Source organism: Gracilinanus agilis, chromosome 1 (assembly GCF_016433145.1).
Source record: "Gracilinanus agilis isolate LMUSP501 chromosome 1, AgileGrace, whole genome shotgun sequence".
NCBI classification, from domain to species: Eukaryota; Metazoa; Chordata; class Mammalia; order Didelphimorphia; family Didelphidae; genus Gracilinanus; species Gracilinanus agilis.
Window position 1 is genome coordinate 771,519,274 of NC_058130.1, and position 23,936 is coordinate 771,543,209.

At 47.8% G+C, this 23,936-nt stretch overlaps 1 protein-coding gene across 1 annotated transcript in view; it reads left to right on the forward strand.

Moving 5' to 3' along the window:
* Positions 1–23,936, forward strand: part of MYO18B (myosin XVIIIB) — a 352,648-nt gene that overhangs the window by 21,397 nt on the left and 307,315 nt on the right. Inside the window, exons 7-10 of the mRNA XM_044685471.1 lie at positions 2,351–2,549; positions 2,720–2,862; positions 4,671–4,771; positions 10,421–10,484. Of these exons, the coding sequence (XP_044541406.1) occupies positions 2,351–2,549; positions 2,720–2,862; positions 4,671–4,771; positions 10,421–10,484 (507 nt within the window). The remainder of the gene's footprint in view (positions 1–2,350; positions 2,550–2,719; positions 2,863–4,670; positions 4,772–10,420; positions 10,485–23,936) is intronic.

The following is a 23,936-nucleotide window of genomic DNA, read 5'->3' on the forward strand; positions in this document are numbered from 1 at the left end:
CTTCTTTCCTTCCTTCCTTCCTTCCTTCCTTCCTTCCTTCCTTCCTTCCTTCCTTCCTTCCTTCCTTCCTTCCTTCCTTCCTTCCTTCCTTCCTTCAAATATGTATTAAGCTTCTGCTGTATGCCAGACACCTAGTAGTTGAAGATACACTCTTGTAAGATAAAGTACTGAGGTTATATGTAATACAGATGAAAACAAGGACTGTCCCTGCCCTTGAGGACTTTATAATATACTGGGGGGAAGACCACATTAAGAAGGAAGCTAGGAAAGGGTGGAGGAAGACACCTATCTGGCCTGGGGACATCTTGTTCCAAGCAGAGCTGTGGATGGAAAGTAGAAAGCTTGAAGGAGCCTTAGAGCCCATTTAGTCCAACTTTCTCATTTAACAGAAGGGGAAACTGAGGCCCAAAGGGGTGAAAAGACTTGTCCAAGGTCAGAAGTTTAGAAAGCATCAGAGGCAGAGACAGGATAAAAAAGGTTCAGTGGGTGTATTTGTGTGGTTCATTGGTAAGTCTCCTTTGCCTCACTTGTTTACTCCTAGAGAGGTCCCTGCACCCCCTTCTTCTCCCTCAGAGGGTTTGTGTCCCACCCTCCAAGTCCCATAACTGTTATTCCTTTCCTTCCCTGGCTATAGTCTCAGTTTTGCTTTATGTGACCACCAGGTGGCAGCATAGACCCACAGTTAGGGCCAGGACCTGGGTTACAGGCTTGGGGAACAGTAAGAGGTGGTGGAGGGGTTCGTGCTTTGGGGAGGGGAGGCCAAGTGAAGTCATAGTAAAGGTAAAGAGACCTCACAAGTCATCTAGAATAAATCCTTCATTTTACAAGTGAAGAAACCGAGGCTTAGATTTAGCGACTTGTCTAAGGTCATGTAGGTAGCAAGTGGCGGGTCTGGGATCGGAACTCAAGTTTTCCAACTCCAAATCCAGAGAATGGATAAATGAATGAAAAAACATGGATTAAGCATTTACTCTGTGCCAAGCACTGGCTTAAGTGCTGGGAATTCAAGTAGAAAACCAGAGAGCTCCTACTCTCAAGGATCCCACATCGGAATAGTGGGAGATAGACATATAAGAAGGTTTAGCCACAGGGCAGCAGGCAAGGACAGTGGGGCTCAGTAGCTGGGTGGATGGCAAGGCCAGGAGATCTGGAGGACACATCAGCAGAGGAAATGCTTTTTTGACTATACATCCTACTTCCTTCAGATACTTCCAATGCTTCTTTTTAGCTTTTCTTAAGTGTTTGAGTAAATTTATTACTTTAACTGTTTTTAAAATGATTTATTTTACTATTTTTTACTATTTATTTTTATTTACTATTTATATTTATTTTCTATTTACTATTTTTTGCTATTTAACTATTTTAAACTATTTGTTTTATATTAATATATTAACATTAAACATTAAAATAAGTATATTAAGTTATAGAACATAAATATTATTTTGTAAGATTTAAATCAACATCCAATAAATCCAAGTATTGTATTTTATACAGTTTATTAATAATCACTTGAAGTAGAAAGAAAATAAACTAAAAGAAATAGACATTCAAACCTAATTATCTAACAAAGAGTAAACTTACGTGTGTAGATTCTCCTGCGTGGCATAAAGCCTGCTTTCCCAGCTGCGATCAGGCAAAAAGAGAGAGAGGCGGGGCCGCACAAAACTTATGTCCTCTCTACATTAGCACATAATGTGAGAAGGAACATGGGAAGCTGGGAAAGAGAGTTCTGGGTTCAAATCCTAATTACACATTTTAAATTAAATATTAGCATATCATATAATATAACATACGAAACCAGAAATTTTAAATATTATTAAACATAAAATATATTAAAATAATATATCATATGATACGAATATAATAAAACAAAATATTTAGTTATATTGTGTTCTGTTATATTATATGATATTAGCTATTATTTAACTATGAACACTTATTAAACACCTACTATGTGCCAGGTGCTGTGCTAAATGCTGGGGATTAGAAAAAGAGACAAAAGACAATCCTTGCCCTCAAAGAATTTACAATCGGATGGCATTTGATCCTTTAAAAAAATTCACATAAAAAGCAAGCCTAGGTTCTGGGTTCCTGGCGGTGGGGTCCCTTCCTGGCTGAAGGAAGAGTTCCTCCTGTGTGAGGCTCCTGTCCGTGACTGAATGTGCCCGGTGGGCACAGCGGAAGCTTAGAGCCTCTTCTTGGAGGGAACCTCCCCTTGGGTCCTCTTGCCCTCTGGTAGTTGGCAGAGCTGCGTCCCTTCAGGGCTGATCCAGAACAAAATGAGAAGATCCATTCTCCTTGGGGACTCGCTTGCCCCTGCCCCTAATGGATCCTGGAATCTCACCCCCAGGCGCCCAAGGGCAGAAGAGAAGGCTTGCCTCCCCATATCTGCGCCCTCGCTCAGAAGGCTTACTGGGCCATGCTGAGCCAGCGCCAGGACCAGACCATCGTGCCCCTGGGCAGGAGCGGGGCTGGGAAAAGCACCTGCTGCGAGAGGGCGCTGGAGCACCTGGTGGGCAGTGCTGGCAGCCTGGACGGCCAGGTCTCAGGTAGAGTGGATGTGTTGGTGAGGATGTGTGCACCAGCGTGTGTGTGGACATGGGGGTGCCCGCAGGGTTGGGGTTGCAGAGGGGGCGGGCTTAGAAGGAACAGATCCTTCCCTGCAGCAGAGGGGGGATACCGAGTGACGGGGTGCCTTTCTGGGCTGGCCTTTTTGCAGTGGACAAGATCCGGGCCACCTTCACCATCCTCAGAGCCTTTGGCTCCGTGCTGACTGGCCACAGCTCCAGCTCCACGCGCTTCTCCATGGTCATGTCGCTAGACTTCAACGCCACCGGCCGGGTCACCGCGGCACACCTCCAGGTGAGGGTCCCGCCACAGCCAGGTTGGGGTACAGAGTCTGGGGCGGGGGAGGCCCTGGCCTCAGCACCTCTGGGTGACTCCCCAAGAGGGCAGCTGGCCCCCGTCTCTTTCTGAGAGCCATCCATGTCCCCGGCTGGCGTGGGAGCTGTCAGCTCCTTCTTGAGCCTTGCTCGGTGACCCAATTTATCTCTTTCAGTAGCAAAGCGAAGCCCAGGCCTGTCTGTGCTCCCGAATATTGCAAGGATGAAATATTCATGAGTAAATATATAATTCAGCAGTTCATTAGCAGAATCTTAAAAGTGAAAGCTGAAATTAAACAGCCGTTCCCTTTGCCTTCTGTGGCAATCTCTGTTTGGGGAACGCCTGGCCCCGTTTGTTCCAGGCTCCATAAAGCTACCCTCCTGCTCCTTCCTCTAGAAAGGTTTCTCAGTGGAACAGAACTGGGGGATGAGGGTCTAAGAAGTCCTGGAGGAGAGACTCCCCGAGTAAGGGCTCAGGGAAGGCTGCACATGAGGCCTCTGGGTGCCCCTCTGCGGAGGTGAAGTTGGGGATCATCCACGTTGGCCCTGCTTCCCCCTTCCCCGATCTCTTCTCTTTCTCTTTACACAGAGGCCTATAATGGGGCCCAAAATACTGATTTAGAGCAGCTCACAGGGAAGAGACATTGAAGGCCTTTGACTAACAGAAGGAAGATAAGGACAACGTAGGCTAGAAATAGCCTATTTGAGCTTGTCTATTGGCTTAATCTCCCTCCTGAAGGAATGGCTGTAAGGAGAGTGAGGCCCAGAGGGCCTGTGAGGAGATGGGAGGGCAGGACAGAGTGAGATGCCCCTTCAGGATTAGACTAGGGGGAGAAGAAGCAACAGGTGGAGCTACCAGCAGCATGGCGGACACCAGCCACCGAGACGAGGATGTTGTTCAGTCGTTTCAGTCATGTTCAACTCTTCGTGACCCCGTTTGGGGTTTTCTCAGCAGAGATACTGGAATGGTTTGTCATGTCCTTCTCCAGCTCATTTTACTGATGAGGAAACTGAGGCGCAAACAGGGTGAAGTGGCTTGACCAGAGTTACACAGCTTTTGTTTTTCAGTTGTGTCTAATTCTCTGTGACACCATTTTGGGGTTTTCTCGGCAGAGATACCAGAGTGCTTTGCCAGGTCCTTTTCCACCTCGGTTTACAGATAAGGAAACCGAGGTAAACAAGGTGAAGTGACTAGCCCAGGATCGTACAGCTTTTGTTTTTCAGTTGTGTCCAATTCTCTGTGACACCATTTTGGGGTTTTCTTGGCAGAAATACTTGAATGGTTTGCTATGTCCTTCTCCAGCTCATTTTACTAATGAGGAAACTGAGGCCAAAAGGGCGAAGTGACTTGCTCAGGGTCACATAGCTTAGGAGTATCTGAGACCGGATTTGAACTCGGGACTCCCTGACTCCAGGCCTGGTACTCTTTATACTGTGCCTCCAACTACCAAGAGGAGGTTAGAAAGACTTAAGAAGGGGGAAGTGAATGAATGAGGATTTCCTTGCCATCACTGTAGCCCACGGTGGCCTCCACCCGGTAGGCAGGCATGAGTATCCACATCAGCTTACTCGCCCGTTGTTAGCCCCTTGGTGAGAAGAATGGACCAAGGAGGTGAAGTCTTTCTTCCCTGCCTGGCCCTAGCCTCACCCTGGCCCTGGCCCCATGTCTTAGCCTCTCAGTCTCCATTTCCCACATGTTGGTCCTTCACTCCATGGGCTGTCACAGGAACAATGCTGAGCCTGAACCTCTGTCTCTGTCTCTCTTGTGTCTCTCCCCGACCTCTCTAGACGATGCTCTTGGAAAGAGTGCGAGTGGCTCAGCAGCCAGAAGGAGAGGGAAACTTTGCTGTGTTCTCCCAGATGTTGGCTGGGCTGGACCTTGACCTCAGGTAAGATCCCGCAGGCCGGGAGGACAAAGGGGAACCGAGGGTCCAGATCTGGGTAGGGGGCGCTTCCTCCTAGATACCGCTCTAGGCCTGAAGGTCTGTTGTGAGCTGCTTTGGGGAAAAATGGAGACCCTCTGATTCAGGCCATTCTTTTTTAAACCCTCCCTTTTTGTCTTGGAACCAGTACTAACCAAGGCAGAAGAGCAGTAAGAGCTGGGCAATGGGGGTGAAGTGACTTGCCCAGGGTCATACAGCTAGGAAATGTCTGAGGTCAGATTTGAACCCAGGACCTCTCATCTCCAGGCCTGGCTCTTAATCCATTGAGCCCCCGACGTGCCACCCTCATCTACTTTTAAGATCTGATCTAACTTAAATCATTTCAGTAAGTATTTATGGAGCCCCTGCTGTGTGCCAGGCACCATGCTATGTGCTGGGGATACAGAGACATGAGTGAAAGCAACCCTTGCTCCTAAGGAACTCGCATTCTACCGAGGTCATGGAACCATCCATGTAGGGGCTTCAGGGGACGTTCAATCTGACTTTTGTCCTCGTTCAGTCTTTCCAGTCATTTCTGACTCTTTGTGACCCCTTTTGGGGTTTTCTTGGCAGAGAGACTGGAGTGGTTTGCCATTTCCTTCTCCAGCTCATTTTGCAGATGAGGAAACTGAGGCCAGCAGGGTGAAGTGACTTGCCCAGGCTCACACAGCTAGGAAGTATCTGATCTGGATTTGAACACGGGTCTTCTAAGCCTGGTGCTCTATCCACTGTACCACCTAACTGCTCTATAACCTGATTTTTAGAGAGGAAAAAAGGAGGCCCAGAGGCTAAAATAACTTGTCAGAGATCACAAGAGCTATAAACATGAAGGTGGAATTTGAACTCTGATCTTATGACTGACTTAAGACTTATGAATGACTTATGACAAGTCATGGTGCCTTGTCATGTCCACAAATAAATCCTCTGATTCTATGGGTTGGATAGGATGGCCAAATAAGGATGAGTTAAGTAACTGGGGATGTTTCATCTAGAGAAGAGAATACTTAGGGGGGACATGAGACTCTTTATTGGTGATAGTGTTGAGGGAATCCATTGTCTGGCATGACCTGGACTTGCTGACATCTCTCTGGAATTCTGGGAGTCCATGAAATCGCTTCTCCCTGTGATGTAATTGGAAGCCCATTTCACAGATGTGGAACCTGAGGTCACTTAGGTCACAAGCGGCGATGCCCAAATGGGAGTTCTGTTGTCTGGGTCCCAAATCCACTGCTCTGGACCCAACCCCACTGCAAGCACAGAACCAGAAGGAGGGGGCTCAGTCACCGGACAGACCTCCTAGAGAAGAGGGATGGAGACAGGTGTGGAAGGGGAGGGATACGGGGCAGAGGAAGGGGGATATTCCAAGAGGAACAAATGTTTTTAGTATGAAGAGACAGTCAGGGATTAGCTTTCTATCAGCAACGCCTCTTTCTAGCTCCTAACATGCCCCGTCTCTCCCACAGAATCTTGTGTGTGCCTCTGTCTTCTTCATCTGTGAAATGGGGATGATCCCTTTTCTTCCCTCTCCCTCAGGGCTATGGTGACGTTGGAATATGAAGCATTGTGGGCAGCATTATTTAGCCCAGTGCCTGGCACATAGTAGGTCCTCCCTTGATAAATGCTTGCTGACTCTTCAAATATGAGAGAAAATTTTGCCTCCCTTCCCTCCCTCCGCCTCGTTTCTCCTTCCCCATCTCCTGATGGATGGAAGTGGCTCCCAGGCCCCTCTTCCTACCTCCAGTCAGTGAGCTGACTTGGTGGCATGGAGGAACGGCCAGCTGGCCAATCAGAGAAGGCAGCCCCCTTCCCCAACCCTCCCAACCTCCCTCGGCTCGTGGCTCTCAGATAGTGGTCGCTGATGAGAACGTGAGCTTCTTTGCCAAACCGACCTTGGCACAAAGGCCATCAGCATGCCCGAAAGCTCGTGTCTTTGGGGAAGAAGGCTCCTCTTGGAGCCCCCCGGACCCTCTGCACCCTCCAGTGTCAGCCTCGGCCCCCTCTTCTCCCAGTGGACAGATGAGCTTGCTCCCAAGGGCTGGACCATTTCCCCCCACTTCTGACACTGCTCTGGTAGCTTTCTGCCATAGGAGGAGGAGTATACCTGGGGATGGTTCTTCCTCTGGGCCTGGCCTCTCGTGTCCTGACTCCTTATTTGAGTACAGAAGGCCTCTTTTGGTAACCAGCTCTCCCCTGAACGAGACGAGGGGCAGATTTGGGGCCTGAGCTAGAGAGGGGCGGATGGGAGGGTCTGGGGTGCCTGGAGAGGTCCCACACGAGAAGGATGGGCTTGGAAATGCGTCCTGGCTTCCAGGGGGCTCTTGGCGAAAGGTCAGAGGCTTTGGGGTTAATGGGAGGGCCTGGAAGGAAGGATTCTTTGGCATAGCCGACCAAGCATGGAGGAGTCCTCCCGGAGATGGGCATCATGGTGCCGGAGGAATGGTACGGCTCTGGAGTCAATCCACCTTAGCATGAAGGATTTTAGGGAAGCCTTTCTACCTCCTTTCTATCAATGAATGTGTCTGGGTCTCAGTTTCCTCCTCTGTAAAATGGGACTAATAATTCTTGTGCCACCTGCTTCATAGGGTTTTTGCTTTAAGGAAAGAACTTTGTAGACCTTAAAATTTGCTGGAAATGGCAATGCTTATTATTTTGAGCAGTTCCTGAGGAGGGATGAGAAAATAAAAGCCAAAGACCTAATCTCTGTCCTGGGAATTCCCCGTCTAGCCTTGAAGACCACATGAGTATAAGGGGGGGTCTCCAATTGCTGTCTCCAAGGTTGGCCCCACAGCGCATCACTTGGGCTCAAAGATTGGCTTAAGCCAAGAGAAACAACGCTTAAGGATGTGCTAGGTAGGACGGTATGACTCGAGAGACTGAGGCAGTGGTGTTGTTCAGTGGTGTCTGATTCTTCTTTGTGGGGTTTTCTTGACAGGGATCCTGGAGTGGTTGGCCATTTCCTTCTCCAGCTCATTTTACAGTTGGGGAAACTGAGGCCAACAGGGTGAAGCAACTTGTTTAAGGTCATATAGCTAAGATCCTGGAGTGGTTTGCCATTTCCTTTTCCAGATTTTACAGATGGGGAAACTGAGGCCAGGAGGGTGAAGTGACTTATTCAGGGTCACACGGCCAGTTTTCCATTTCCTTCTCCAGCTCATTTTACAGATGGGGAAACTGAGGCCAGGAGGGTCAAGTGATTTAGCCAGGGTCACCCAGATTGGATGTGCCTGAAGTGGGACTTGAATTCAGGTGTTCTGCCTCCTTGTCTAGAGAGCCCCCTCTGTAGGCTCTGCCATCTCTCCCCAGCCCTGACATCCCCTGCTCCAAGCAAGGTAAAGCCGCAGGCGCTCTGGGGCCCCCTCAGGGAAGGGTTTCGCTGCCTGCCTGCCGAGACTCCTCTTCCTTGGTACGGTCCAGCTCCCTTTGCCCAGGTGTCCAGGGCATGTTGGCTCCGGCCCCTGGCCCTGCTGACCAGCCTTCAGCGGGTGCCCCCTTCCCGGGGCCCCAGCACAGAGGCTCTGGGCAGGGCTGCGGAGGGAGGCTGGAGTCCGGCCTAGGTGGGCCGGCCGGTGCGGCGCCGGGCAGGCCTGAAGAGGGAGCTGAGCCTCCACGGAACAGCCGGCCTGCCTCCCTCCCGTCCCTCCTCTGCTCTCTCGGAGGCGGCCTGGGCTTCCTGGGCTTTTCTGCTGCTCTATTGTCTCCCAACACAACAGAGCCCTGAGTGGGAGCGGAAGCCGCAGCCTCCTCATTGAGCCACGAAACAAAGTGGGCTTTCAGGGGGAAAGAGCAGCCGTGGGCAGAGCTCGGGAGGCCCAGCGTGCCCGCCTGCGCTGCGGGCACTGAAGAGGGCATCTGGGGTGGCCGGAGGACAGGGAGACCCACCTGCGAGCGAGCTCGGCTCCAGCCCTCCCGGAGGGAAGTCTTAGGAGCGGGGAGAGAGCCTAGAAGGCAGAGGGAAGGCGGTGGGGCTCAGTGGGCAGAGCAGTGGCTCGGGAAGCCCATCAGCCAACCTTCGGTCTGGCCTCTGCCGCTCGCTGTTACCTGGATGACTTGAGGCAAGTCCCCTCCCCTCCCTGGGCCTCAGTTTCCCCATCAGGAAAAGCGAGTGTCGGGGTAGAGCATATGTTTCATTCTTTCCTTTTGTAAAATCCTTCCCTTCCGGCTTAGAATCAATCCTGGTTCCAAGATGGAGGAGCCCCAAGAGCTAGGCAGTGGGGGTTAAGTGACTTGCCCAGGAAATATCGGAGGCCAGATTTGAACCCAGGACCTCCCAGCTCTTGGTCTGGCTTTCAATCCCCTGAGCCACCTGAACCTTTTTTTGTGGAATGGACCCCTCCAGCAGCCAGCCCGGAAAACCTCATGGGTCCCTGCTCTGAGGGATGCTTTCAAATGCACACAATAAAACAACCAGGATTACAAAGGAAGCCAATTGCGTTCCTGGACTTCCAGCTCTTGTTCCATGATCCTCTCACCTCAAGCCCCTTCACCTCCTGAGGCCTCAGTTTCCTCATCTGTAAAATAAAGGCTTGGGCTTCTGAAGTCCCTTCTCATGTCAAATCTGTGACATCAGCCTTTGTGGAAGAATCAGAGCCCGATTCTCCTTCTTTGTGGCCCCCTTTTCCCCCTCCTTCCCCGCTCCCCAAAGGGCTGGATCCTCGTACCCCTAAATAGCCTTTTGGCAACTAGACAGAAATAGCACCAAGAGAGAGACTAATGAGTGACTGGTGCAGTACCTGGATTAATGGTCTTGCCTGGCCAATGGGAACAGTCTTGGCCATAGGGTCTAAGATGAGAGGACCTGGGTTCGAATCCCATCCATCCTTACTTCTGCAAGCCCTCTAAAATCCCTCCATTTTCTCATTCATAAAATGAGCCTAAGGCTCCTCCCAGCCCCCAGCCCTTGGGATTGCCCTCGTAGGATGAAACTCTTCTCTCCAGTCCATTGGCTTATTATTTTTTTAACCCTTACCCTCTGTTTTAGAATTGATACTCAGTATTATTTCTTTTTCTTTTTAAAAAATCCTCCTCTTCCACTTTAGAATTAATACTGTGTATTGGCTCCAAGGCAGAAGAGTGGTGAGGGTGGGCCATGGGGGTCAAGTGACTTGCCCAGGGTCACACAGCTGGGAAGTGTCTGAGGCCAGATTCGAACCCAGGACCTCCCATCTCTGGGCCTGACTCTCCATCCACTGAGCCACCCAGCTGCCCCTAGTCCACTGGCTTATAACGGAAGTATCTTAAACGGAGGCCCAGGGAGAAGAAGGCCCAGGGCGCACTGCCTAAAGTCAAACAGCATTCATGAAAGGTTTCCAGGAGCTGGCCAAGGGCAGAAGCAGCACGAGAAGCCGGGGTCCCCTTTCGGGGCTGCCCTCCCAGCCCCCCTGCTCTCCGGATCGTTTCCTAAAGCGCAGTCCTTGGGCCAGGCGGACAGAGGAAAAAGGAGGAGAGGAAACTGGCGGCCACTTGGGCAAAGCCACCTGGGCCTGGGCCTGCCGCTGATGCTCTCCCAGGAGGCAGGCTGGGCTTCTTGAGGGCTCCCGCAGGAAGAGCGAGTCTCCAGAACAAGCTCGTTCTCGAGGCTGCGAAGTCACCTCTCGGCTCTCCTCTTCATGTTTCTAGGACGGAGCTATATTTGCACCAGATGGCAGACGGTCACTCCTTTGGCATGGGCGTGTGGGCCAAGGTAAGGAGGTGCCGCTCAGACGTCCCCTCTCTGGAGTAGGGTTGGGGGAGGCCGGGACAGGGGAGGGATGAGGGGGGAGGCCAGGGTGGGTCAAGGCTACTCTTCTTCAGCTTTCCCTTGGCTCTGGCAGAGGACTGGAGTAGGAAGTCTAGGCTTGGAATTTCATGAAAATCAGTAAATGTCTGTTGTTTGACAAGTTCTGTGCTTGGAAATGGGTGTGTATGAGTGTGTGGGAGCAGGAGATGGAAAAGTCTGTGGCAAGATTCTGGGGGAAGAACCTTGGATTCCTGGAAGGAGAATGGAAGCTTCTTGAGAGCAAAGATGACTTCATTTTTTTTTTTTTGTTTATTTATGTATTTAAACCTTTAACTTCTATGTATTAGTTCCTTGGTGGAAGAGCAGTAAGGGTAGGCAATGGAGGTCAAGTGACTTGCCCAGGGTCACACAGCTGGGAAGTATCTGAGGCCGGATTTGAACCCAGGACCTCCCGTCTCTAGGTCTGACTCTCAATCCACTGAGCTACCCAGATGCCCCCAGATACTTCATTTTTGTTCTTGTATCCCCAGCACCAGTACAGTGTTGTTGTTGGCTGACTGTGACTGACCCATTTAGTGTTTCCTTGGCAGGGATACTCGAGTGGTTTTCCGTTTTCTTCTTTAACCCATTTGACAGATGAGAAAACTGAGGCAAACAGTGAAGTGACTTGCCCAGCGCCAAATAGCTAGGATGTGTCTGAAGTCATATTTCAACTCAGGGGGATGGGTCTTCCTGACTCCAGGCGCAGCATTCTAGGCACTGTGGCACCCCCGAGCAGCCCTACTAGGCACAGTGCCTGGCCCTTCATAAATGCTTCTTTTTTCATCTGAAAAAGAACCAGCAAGTCTGGGTGACCCTGGACAAGTCCCAGATCAGAAACATGAAACTTCAGAGATTGGGAGGACCCCAGAGGCCATCCAGCCCCACCCGTCCCTGAACAATCCATCCCACCCTTCCCCAGTGGACAAATGGTCATCCAGTGTTTGCTTGAACATTTCCAGTGAGCGAGATACTGTTTCTCTACCTCCTGGGTCAGTCCATTTCACTTTGGGATGGTTCTCTGTTGATAGAGTGCTTTTCCTTACGTAGACTCTAGTTTTGATTTATGCCTGTTGGTTCACTTCTCTGGGCCTCAGTTTCTCTCAGAAATATGGAATGTTGCTTCATTAGGAGGTTAGGATATCGCAGGAGGAATCTTTGTGTCGTGGAGCCCTTTGGCAATCTGGTAAATAAAATAAAATAAAATAAAATAAAATAAAATAAAATAAAATAAAATAAAATAAAATAAAATAAAATAAAATAAAATAAAATAAAATAAATAAAATAAAATAAAGTTCCTAGGAGTACAAAGGAGCTAGTTATATTGAAGAATACTTATTAAAAAGTCATTGAAGGGGGCACCTGGGTGGCTCAGTACCTTGAGAGCCAAGCCTAGAGTTGGGACGTCCTGGGTTCAGATCTGGAATCAGATATTTCCTGGCCATGTGACCCTGGACAAGTCACTTAACTACCATTGCCCAGCCCTTACTACTCTTCTGCCTTAGAATCAAAACAATATTGAATCTAAGAGAGAAGGCTTCTTTTTAGTCACTAACCCTTGTTCTAAATGGAGTGACTTGTACATAGTAGTTGTTTATTAAATGTTTATGAAGTGAATGAATATACATCTAATAACAAAAACGTTTCCTCCGTGGGCTACATGCCTCCTGAGAGAGATGGAGAATAATCGTTCATCTCCATAAAGGATTGTTTAGTTTATAAAGCCCTTGCCTCAAAACAGGGTACCTATCTGTAAAAGAGCAAATAGGAATAAATTTTTTAAAAATATTAACTCTATGGGTTCCTTCTTTTTTTATTTTTTATTTTTTTATAGGCAATGGGGATCAAGTGACTTGCCCAGGGTCACACAGCTGGGAAGTGTCTGAGGCCAGATTTGAACCCAGGACCTCCCGTCTCTAGGACTGGCTCTTAATCCATTGAGCTACCCAGCTGCCCCCAGGAACAAATTTTACCAGGGAGAGCACCAAGGCTGAGATAGGTCAAGAGACTTGGCCAATGTCATATAGCTAGTCAGCCTTGGAGTCCATTTAGAGCCCAGGTCTTCTGAGTCCTGAGTCCTGTGTGTCTTCCATTCTCGTGTGTCAGATTTTAGGAGGTGTGGGAAATCAGTGTGGGCTGGAGGGGGTCAGCTCTTGAAGGGGGTCTAAAGAGAGCCTTGCAGATGCTTTGAGTGTGGGGACAATTGTCCAGTTGTTCTACTTCTTTAGGGCTTGGGTTTCCAGTAGAGGTCAGCGGAAATGGCCTCGGAGGTCCTTGGAGCCTTCTTGGTTCCAGGCTATGTGTAAGATGATGAGCCGGCTATCTGTAAGACTTTGGGAGGGCCTGTTTTTATCTTCCGCTTCTTAGTCTTGCCAGGGGGTTGTGTGGCCTCGGGAGGAGGCTGCCTGCTGCTGGCCTGCCCAGGGACCCCACATCTGTGGCTAGAAACAAGGGATGAGGGCTCGATACAGACATGCCAGTTATTGATACCTTCTCAAATTGTATCTTCATCATAGGGCCATCCATCAAACTTAGAAGAAATAGCCTCCATGAGCAGGGGATCCCTGGGAGACTTGCTAGGGGTGGAGCTGGGAGGTTTAGTCCATCCACCTTTTTCCATTAATCATTTGGAGCAGGCAGCCCTACACGCTTTCTTTTAACAGTGGCTCTGGCTACAGGGCTAGATTTGAACACACTTACTAGGGAGATTGTCTCACTTCCCTGTTTAGATCCTGAGAGCTGGCTGGGGCCTAGACTCTGGATATGATCTTGACCAAGAGCATAGATCAAGGTTCCTGGATGTGTCTGAGTTCATGAAGGAGGGAAACTTTGGATCTTTCCCAAAGACACTCTTTCTGCCATTCGGGGTGGGGGGCAGGTGCTCTGGAAGGAGATGCTTAAGGGAAAGCTGGGGTTCATTTTGCCCTTCTAACCTCTCACTCAGCCTTGTATTACCTGATTGGACTAGACAACCTCTCTGATCCCTCCTAGGAGGAAGTTTTTGTGAGGAATGAACAAGAGTCTCTTGTCTCTGATTCCTTGACAGGCACAGAAGAACCAGACAGGATAATAATCCATGTAATTACCACTTAGTCATGTATAGATAAGAAATGTAACAGTACAGGGCTATTTCCTTTACAGTTATAAAGCTCTCGTGCCGTTCATCTTCATTGCTAGATGGTCCAGAGCTCAAGCTCCAATATCTTTGGAAAATCAAAATGGACAGTTTGGGAAATCAAGGAAGAAATAAAAATATAGTTATCAATGTGTGAGATCTTTAAAAAGGTAAAAAGTGGCACCATATTTTAAGCACATCTTAGGAGAATTCTGGCACTGAGAGGCAGGCAGTCTGGGGTCTTAGGTTAAGAGTCTTAGTGTTAAGGAAAGCCTAGTATCCAGAACTCAAGACAAGATATGGTCTGGTGGGTAGCATTTTGTAGTGGACAGAGAACTGGATTTTGAAGCTGATTACCTGGGTTCAGATTTCATTTCTGCCACCTGTGTGATCCTGGGCAAATACCTTAGCTGTTCTGAACCTCAATTTCCTAATCTATAAAAGGAAGAGCTTAGACCAGTGATGGTGAACCTTTTAGAGACTGAGTGCCCAAACTGTACCCTCATACCACATGTGAGCCACCCTTTACCCCAGACAGGGTAGGAAGGAAGCACTCCCATTGGGCTGTTGGGCAGAGGGGTGGGTGAAGTAAAAAATGTCCTCAGGCATGGTAGAGAAAGGAAGTGGGGCAGCTCCCTCTGGTGCCATAGGTTCACCAACATGGGCTTGAGACTATTTCACCTCTAAGGTCTTTTCTAGCACTGAGTATATAGTCAGAACTTATATCAAGTTTCATGCTCAGGTCTGGGTGCTCTATTTTTAGCATATTAAGAATAGTCAGCATTTAGATGGCAAGTTATGCTTAGTATATATTATTTCATTTGAGCCTCACAACAACCCAGATACACCACACTACTATCCTGATTTTACAGATGAGGAAACTGAGATTAAAGGAGATGAAGAGGGTTAGAATGACAGCCAGTCCCAGAGACAGGAAATCATGAGTTTAAATTTGATCTCAGACACTGCCTAGCTGTGTGACCCTGGGCAAGTCAATTAATCCCCACTGCCTAGTCTTTACCACTCTTCTGTCTTGGAACCAATACACTGTATTGATTCTAAGATGGAACGTGAAGGTTTAAAAGAGAAAAAGAGATGAAGTGATTTGTCCATGGTAGAAAAGCCAGGCTCCATACTCCATCCACTGTGCCACCCAAGAAGAATATTATCTACTAGGGATCATTGAGAAGATGCGAACCAGTATGGTGAAGGGTGAGCCTATGAGGAGTTGCCTAGATCTAGAGCTGTGAGGGGCCTCGGAGGCCATAGCAAGATATTCCCTTAAAGCTTGGACAGCCCTTGAGTCTTCCAAAGAACTTTTCTTGTCCTTAACATTTAGATTGGGAAAATTCCTCAAAGAGCTTGTCTGACCATTTCAGGGTTAGGAGGCCAAGAAAGGTTAGGAGACTTATTTAGGGTCATCTGGATAGTAAGTGCCAGAAGTGGGATTTGAACCTGAGTTCTCTTGCTCTCAGGCCATGTCACCTCGGAGATTGAGACCATGTCTTATGAGGATCAGGGGAAGGAACTGGGGATATTTAGCTAGAGAAGAGTGGATACAGGGGGAGATGAGACCTTTCTTCTTGTATCTGAAGGCCTGCTATGTAGAAGAGGGCTTTGGCTTGTTCTTTGCTAACCCAAAAGACAGAGTCAGTGACAAAAGGCAGGACTTCCAAGAAAAGATTTCAGCTCAGTGTTATCTTCAAATGAGGGCACATGTCCCACATGAGATGGGATGGACCACTTTGGGAGGCAGCAGGTTACCCATTCCTGGAATCCTTTAGGCAGAGTCCAGAGGACCACTTCTCGGATATGTTCAAGAATCAATTCATGTTACACTAAAATGGATTAGACTCAGTTTCTCAAAGTTCCTTCTGACTTAGAGATCCTGTGATTCTGGCTAATGAAGGACTCTTGAAAGGCTGGTGAAGGGAAGCTCTGGGGGTGGGGTGGGGGAATCATCCTGTCTAAGTTTCTACAGGACTGGCATGTAGATGAAAGGCTATCCTTATTCTATGTTGGTCTGCAGGACAGAATTGGGACCAATGGGTGGAAATCACACAGACTGATTTTGGCTTTCCACAAAGAAGAAATCAGCCTGTCCAACAATATCCTACACTGCCATGGATTGTAGTGAGCTCCCCATTCCCGAACCTCAACGGCCATCTCTCAGGAATACTGGACTGAGGCACCCTTCCCGAGAGACAGGTGTCGAGCTGAATCCCCAGTCTTCTTCGAGCTCTAAATTCTATCTTTCCTCATGTTCCTTCCCCCTGCTACCCTAGGCAGGGACCTCCTGCCACCACCAATTTTGAAGGGGAAATGAAAATCCTTTTTCTCTTTGCACAATCTCCCTTGGTGGGTCAGACTACCTTTGTGAACAGTCACAGTCCTACTGTTTTAAAGGCAGTCAAGCTCATGCTTTCAAGTCCAAGATAGGACTTTTAACCAATTCTGACATGTGAACCCATTTGTATCACCCAGTGGGTTATTAGTTACTGTTCCTGGGTTTTTAAAAAAACTCTTCCCTTCTGTCTTAGAATCAATACTGTGTATTGATTCCAAGGCTAAAGAGTGGTAAGGGCTAGGCAATGGGGGTTAAGTGACTTGGAGAGGTCAGATTCAAACCCAGGACTTCCTGCCTCTAGACATGGCCTCTCAGTCCACTGAGCCACCTAGCTGCCCCCGTTCCTGTTCTTTTTGAGAAGGAAAAGAGAATCAAAGCTTGCTTTGCCAAATTTGTCAAATGACTGTGGGCCACTCTCTTAACTTTTGGGACCCAGTTTCTTCATCTGTAAAATAGGCATGATGATACCTGGTCATTCTCACTTTATGGGGTTGTTGGGAATTCAAATGAGATCAAATCCCAGTTTCTCTTTCACAGAATGGAGAAGGATTTTGCTTGTTCTCTTTGGCCCCAGCGGGTTGAAATAGAAGGAATGGATAGAAGTATCTGAGAAGCAAACTCAGATATGAATGAGGTCAGAAGGTAGGGCCCTTTCACCTCTGAGATTCTACTATTCTGTGAATGAGACTCTGAAGCTCAGAGAGGGCTACTGACTTCCTCAAAGTCACACAGCTGGTCAGGAGCAGCAGAACTGGGACCAGAAAACAGTGTCTCAGTGTCCTTTCCATGACACTATCCACACACACTAGCACAACGATCAAATTCTAGCTCGTTCCATGCAGAGACTGTGTCAATTAGAATTTCCAACAAGGGGAGTTCAATGTAGGTGGGAGTGATCTGGTAAGGCTTCCTGGAGGACATGGGACTTGAGATTGACCACTGAGGGCAGGTCAGATTTGCATAGGCAGAGAGAATAGAATAGAACACAAAAGTGTTTCCTGGTTAGTAGAACATTTCTATAGGGCTTCAAGATTGTCAAAGCATTTTATTTTCTCATCTGAATCTCACAACAACCCTGGGAGGTAGATGCTTTTATTATTCTTGTTTTACAGATCAGGAAACTGAGGCAGACAAAAGTGAAGTGACTTGACAAGGATCACACAGCTAGTAATTGCTAGAGATCAGAATTGAAACTCAGGTCTTCCTGACCCCAAGTCCAGCTCTCTGTCCACTCTGCCATCTCACTGCCTGAAATCAGGAAGATGAGTATCCAGCTGAAGACACTTCCTAACTGTGTGGCCCTGGGCAAATCACTTCCCACTGTCTGCCCCGATTTTTCTCACCTGTAAAATGGGTATAATAATAGCATCAACCTTCCGTGGCTTTGGTGAGGCTCACAATGAGATAATATTTATAGAACACTTTGCAGATGATAAAACACTTAAGAAATGCTAGCTAGCCATTCCCCAGGGCTTCTGCTGGTGCTGTGGAACTCTCCCCTGCTCTGACCCAATGACTAAGACTCATAGCCCAAGTGGACCAGATCCTTTGAGGCTCCCAAAGTGAAAATCTATGGGAGAGTGGAGTCTCTCGACACTCACTGAGGCTGAGGAGTCCCATGAGGGGCACAAAAGGCTCTGATGTCATCCTAAACCACAGAGGACCTCTAATCCAGAGATTAGCAGTTCCTTGGAGTACATCCAATTTGGAGACACATTACAAACCTGGTGAGCCTCAGATCCTCAGGGAACCCTAATCCCAGGATCATTGACAGACCTTCTTGGACTGGGAAGGGGGAGTCTGGCCAGAAAGAGCTGATGGGGCAGAGAGTGTCTGATTCTAGGACTTTGCCCACCTGGGATCCATCGGGAGAAAAGTCAGCAAGACCCGGTCCCCAAGCCAGGCCCACGTCCTCTTCTTGGCTGACCTGCCTGGCTTGTTATTTATTCTTTTTAATACTCGCATTAGGGCCTTGCTGCCTGCCACATATCAGCTTTTAAATGGAAGTTATTTCCAAGCTGCTGAGGCCCTGGCAGCCATTTGAAATCACAAAACCTTCATATTATTCTCTTCTTGTCAATAATTTATTTTTCTTAAACCAAGACCGATTGCGAGGGCAGAGGAGGGGGTGAGAGAAGCTCAAAGAAATCACTTCCCACCCGCCAACGTTTTGCTCCTGGCTGTTGTATTTCAGGTTTTAGCCTCAAGCAAATTTATATTTTTATGATCAGTTATCAGCTCCAGAGCAATGGGCTGGGTCTCCCAACCCAAAGGCTGAACGAGGCCCCAGAATCAGGAGAAGCAGGAGGACTGGGATGAAATGCACAGATGGCCCTGGGGGAGTCTTATAATATGGGGTGCACTCAGGGAGAGAAAAAACTGGACAGCTCTGAGGGGCTACTCAAATGCCAGGTGAAATGTATATTTTGAGAGTGAGAGTATCTTGGAGGCAGAGGAAAGGATGCTGAATTTGGAGTCAAGGGGCTTTGGTTCAAGCCATTTAAAGCCTTTGTGACCTCAGTTTCCTGGGATTAGACTTAAATAATATATCATAATGTGGGCCAGATGTGGAGTTGAAAGTTGGAAGTTGGTCAAGTGGAATTGGAAGATCTGAGTTCTAATCCTGGCTCTGCTGCTTGTTCCCTGTTGGACGCTAGATCAATCACTTAACTTTTTCTGGGCCTCAGTTTCCTTATCTGTAGAAGAGGAAGGGTTTGGAGCAAAAGTCTGAACTAGGAATAACAGATAGAAAAGAGACAAATTAATACTTGATGTTAGCAGGAAATTTTCTAACAATTATAGCTGGAATCCAAAGTGGAATAAAGGATCTCAGGAGGGAGTGAGATCCCCTTCACTGGAGGACTCCAAGCAGGAGATGGGCGACCAATTTCTAGGGCTGTTGTTGACAAGATTCTTGGTTGGATCTAGGCTGGACTTGATGGTACCTGAGGCTACTGCTTGGAGCCCTCCAGTGATGGGGTTCTCAAGTAGATGGAGAGCTGCATTGCAAAGAGTACAATGCTCATTTTGTCAACGGAGGGACCCGTGACTGCCCAGAGGAAACAGACTTGTTTAAGGTCACCCATAAGTGATGTATCATTGAGGGGGAAACAGACTTCCTCACTTCAGGTGCCTCATCACTCCATCTTGGTCTGTCTCTGTCTTTGTTTCCCCTCTCTCTTTCTGTGTCTCTATGTCTCTGTCTCTCTGTCTCTCTCCCCCCTCCCTCCCTCCTGTCTCTGTCTGTCTGTCCTATGTCTTTCTGTGCCTCTGTTTCTGTGTCTCTCTCCCTCTCCTTCTCTGCCTCTCCCCCTGCTCCTTGTCTTTCTATGTCTCTTTGTCTCTCTGTGTGCCTCTGTCTCTGCCTCTCTCTGTATCGGTCTCTCTTTCTGAGGCTTAAACCAGGCCAGTCCAAGCACCATTTTTTTTCTCCTTTTGCAAATGAATCAAAGAAATTATAAGCATTTCCTTCCCAGAGGATGAAGTTTCTGACACCTTTATGGGACACCAAACCGCTCCATCTGCAAAGAGACCAAATTGGAGCTTCCTGTTGTTTCAGGTTGAGCTATCCAATCTGGCCAAGGTCACCCCCAGGAAGACGGGCAGCCAGCTCTGGTTGGCTTGTCCAGCTTGGGGACTGAGTCATTGTCTGGTCCTTTTGAGTGACTGATGTGGGAGGTTGTAGGAGGGAAAGGTAGGCTTAGGGATGCTTCTCAACTTAAAGCTAAGACATCCAAGCTCCAGAGGCCTCCTGGAAAGAGAGGACCTGCATGAGCCTTCTCTCTGATGACAGCACCTTCTAGAAATGAGATGTCTAGAAAATGAGACATCAGAGGAAAGCTTAATTGAAAATTCAATCTAACATCATTTTATGGACCGTTGACCACTGAAGAGGCTTGGTGCAAGTAGATAATAATTTAGATAAGAGAGAAAATATTTAGATAATTTAGGAAGTTCTGGTTTCAAATCTCGCCTCTGTCACTTACTGGTTGTGTGACCCTGACTGATCCCTCAATTTCCCCATCTTTCTCCTGGCTAGTGGTCCCCTTATTCCATCACTTTGAATCTATTTTCTATATAATGGTCTCTGTACACGTTTTTCTCATCTGAGACAATGCCATTTCCTTGAGAGCAGGGCCTGTTTCATCTTTGTTTTTCTACTCTCAGCATCTAGTGGAATAAATGGCATCTAGTAGGTACTTCATAAATGCGCCTTAATTGATTGAGGCTAAAACAAGATAACGAATGTTTTGGGGAAATTGGCTTAGCGCGTTTCTCACTGCCTGGGTCCTACGTGTCTGCTGTTGCTCAGGGGTTTCTCAGGATCGGAAGAGATGGTTCACCCTGGATCCTACTTGGGAAACTTCAAGAGAAGAAGCTACATTTTGTCCTACATGGATGAGTAGTCTAGGGCTTCTTGCTCTCGAACCCAGCTCACACTTCTTGCTTCATGGAGCTCATCTGAACATCTAGATATATGATCATGATGGTGTACAGCCCCACCAGAGGGAAACTCAGTGGTCTCTGGGTAAAGGCTGTCCTGATCAGGGGGAGAGACACTGTGGAATGACCAAGAGATTCCTCTATCTCTAAGGAGCTCCCAATCTGCTTCTAAGAAGGGATGACCCTAGGAGGAGGAAGGATTGCAATGGAAAGATGGCAGATCTTGGAGTAGAAAAACTTGGTGTCTAATCTCAGCTGGGCTTGTAGAGTCTAGGCCAAATAAATCAGTCTTTTCTGGGCCTCAGTTCCCTTTTCTGTAAAAAATGAACAATTTGGGAGGCAGCTGGGTAGCTCAGTGGATTGAGAGCCAGGCGTAGAGATAGGAGGTCCTGGGTTCAAATCTGGCCTCAGACACTTCCCAGCTGTGTGATCCTGGGCAAGTCACTTCACCCCCACTGCCTACCCTTACCACTCTCCTGCCTTGGAATCAATACACAGTATTGACTCCAAGATGGAAGGTGAGGGTTTAAAAAAAAATGAGCAATTTGGACTAAATGCTCTCCGTGATCCTTTCTAGCTCTAAAGTTTTATATTGGTTAAAAGTTTGTACCCATAATCCTTTATAATTTTAGATTTTTGCTTTTGGGGCTGGGGGTGGAGGAATTGGGGAGATGATAATTTCTCATTGAGGACCAACGCAGAAGTTCTGAAGATCAATAGATTTTAAACTAGAAAGCATTCTGGTTAACTGCAGTTAATTGAGGGAATGAACTTTCCCTCAAATACCAGAATGTAGGTTCAGAGGCTTAGGGCTAAGGGGGACCCCAAAGGAATTCAGGGAGATTTTAACAGTGGAAAGAGGAGTAAGTGTGGAGCCAAGAAGATCAGAATCATGAACTTGTTCAGGATCACAAAGCTAATAAGTGTCCGAAGTCAGATTTGAACTCAGGAAGATGAGTCTTCCTGACTCAAAATCCCAGCATTTTCTGTACTGTGGTGCCACCATGTTGCCCACAAGATTTTACCATCTTGCTTTTGGGGTTTGGAGCGCTGGGTTGGGGAAAACAGGGAGATGGCAATTCCTCAAGAAGGGCCCATCTAAATATTTTGAAATTCAATGAATTTTAAAGGTCTCGAAAGCATCCCAGTTAATTTCAGAGGGGAATACTTCCTTCCTTCAAAAACTCAGAACTCCAAACACAAGAATGTAGGCTTATAAATCTAGGGCTTGAGGGAACCACAACACCAAGGCCAACTAGTACAACCCTCTCATTGTATAGAGGAGAAAACCAAATCATCCCTAGAGAGGTTAAATAGCAGGCGATTTGGATAGCAAACGACCAAGACAGGATTCGAATCCAGGGTCTCACCAAATCCAGTGATCGGGATCTTAGCATTTTAAGGGAACCTTGGAGATTATTTAGTATATTGTCCTGAGGAGGAAATGAAGGGATTTGCCCAATATCATGTGGGTACTAAGGGACTGCGCTAGGATTTGAACCCAGGTCCATTGACTCTCCATCTAGCCCTCTCCCCAATTCTCAAAGAAGGAAGGAGAAGCAGACGGGGACCGGTTTGAGTTTTCTCCATTTTTCTTCCCTAGAAAGTCACGAGGAAGGAAAGTGGCTGCTGCTGGGGTCTGCCCATAATTTTCAGCATGATGCTCGCAGCTGACAATGGGGGCCGTTAGCAATATCCGGTTACCACCGTCCTTGCGGCGTCCTTTCTCCAGCATTTCTAAACCTCATAAATAACCAAGAGCAGGCTGGCAGGAAGCAGGCTCCTGTGGGCTCCCTCTCCCCCCTCCCCAGCCGTGGGGGAGCCGGGGTTGCTAGGCTGAGCGTGTGGTTGCTAGGGGTTTTTGTGTTCCCGGGGTGTCCCAGGAAAATGATAGATCATGGGCACAGGCTTTGGCTATTAATCGAAACCCTTCCACCATGAATCATTCACTGTCTCTGCATCGTTTGAGGCATCCTTTGCTGGTTGGCTCTTGGTCCCTGAGGGCCTCGGCTTGGGGAAAAGTGGCCCAGAAGGAGGTTGGTCTGCGGCCCTCCTGTCAGTGCCAAGCGCCACCTGGAGGGGCCAGGCCTGGTGCCCCCTCCTCTACTGCCTGGGACTTGCCAGCTCTCACCTGGCGGGAGACTGGCCGTCATCAAGACTTCTCGTCTAGTCCCGGAGAATGGCCCGTTGGGAGGATGCTCGAACCCAGGGTCACATCGGCTCTCTGGTGAGGGAGGGGAACAGTGAGGAAGCCCCCAGGGCTTGGAAGCTGAATAGCCTGACTTGGGCCTGTGCTCAGGGAAAGGATAAAGGAAGAAGAGAATCTACAGCAGGACAGAACCTTAGAACAGGGGGTGATGGGAGGGGTCTTAGAACAAGGGATGTCAGGACTAGAAGGGTCTAGAACGCAGAATGCCAAGGCTAGAAGGGTTCTAGGACACAGAATGTGAGAGCTTAGGATCTTAGATGGTCTAGGACTAGGTCCACCTCCTCATTTTATAGAAGAAGAAATGGATGTGCAAAGGGTAGAGATGTTTGCCCAAGACCACCCAGCTAGGATGCTAGCCCAGATCCTTCCACTTCCTCTTATCCTACTTCTTCCATCTTCAAATGATGCAGATTGATTTTTTTAAATTTTCTATTTTAAACCCTTAACTTCTGTGTACTGGCTCCAAGGCAGAAGAGTGGTAAGGGTGGGCAATGGGGTCAAGTGACTTGCCCAGGATCACACAGCCGGGAAGTGTCTGAGGCTGGATTTGAACCTAGGACCTCCCATCTCTAGGCCTGACTCTCAACCCACTGAGCCACTGATTGATTTTAATATTAACATAAACCCAATTGAGATGGTTCACCCGGGCAAACCTCCTTGCATTCTTTATAGTTAAATAAAAATTATTTTTGGACCATCTGGGCCAGGGCTCTTCTTTGCATATTACTAATTCGTGTGAAGGTCCAGAAATTTAATGCAACAAACATTTATGACCTGCCCACTATTTTATAGACAGTCTCTCAGATAGAGATCTCATATCTAAAATGTATCGAGAACTTTGTCAAATTTAGAAGAATGAGAGTCTTCTCCCAATTGATAAGTGGATAAAAGATGAAGATCTTTTCAGATGAAGAAATCAAAGCCATATATAGGTATGTGAAAAAAATGCTCTAGATCGCTACTGATTAGAGAAATGCAAATCAAGACAACTCTGAGATGTCATCTCATACCTGTCAGATTGGCTAAAATAATAAAGGACAAAAATGAAAAATGTTGGAGAAAAATGGAAGCACTAATACACTGTTGGTGGAACTGTGAACCCATCCAACCATTTTGGAGAGCAACTTGGAATTATGTCTGGAGGGGTATAAAACTATGCATACCATGGTTGCCCAAAGAGATCAGGGAAGAAGAAAAAGGACCTCTTTGTCCCAAAATATTTATGGTTTTGTCATAGCAAAGAACTGGAAATAGAGGGGATTT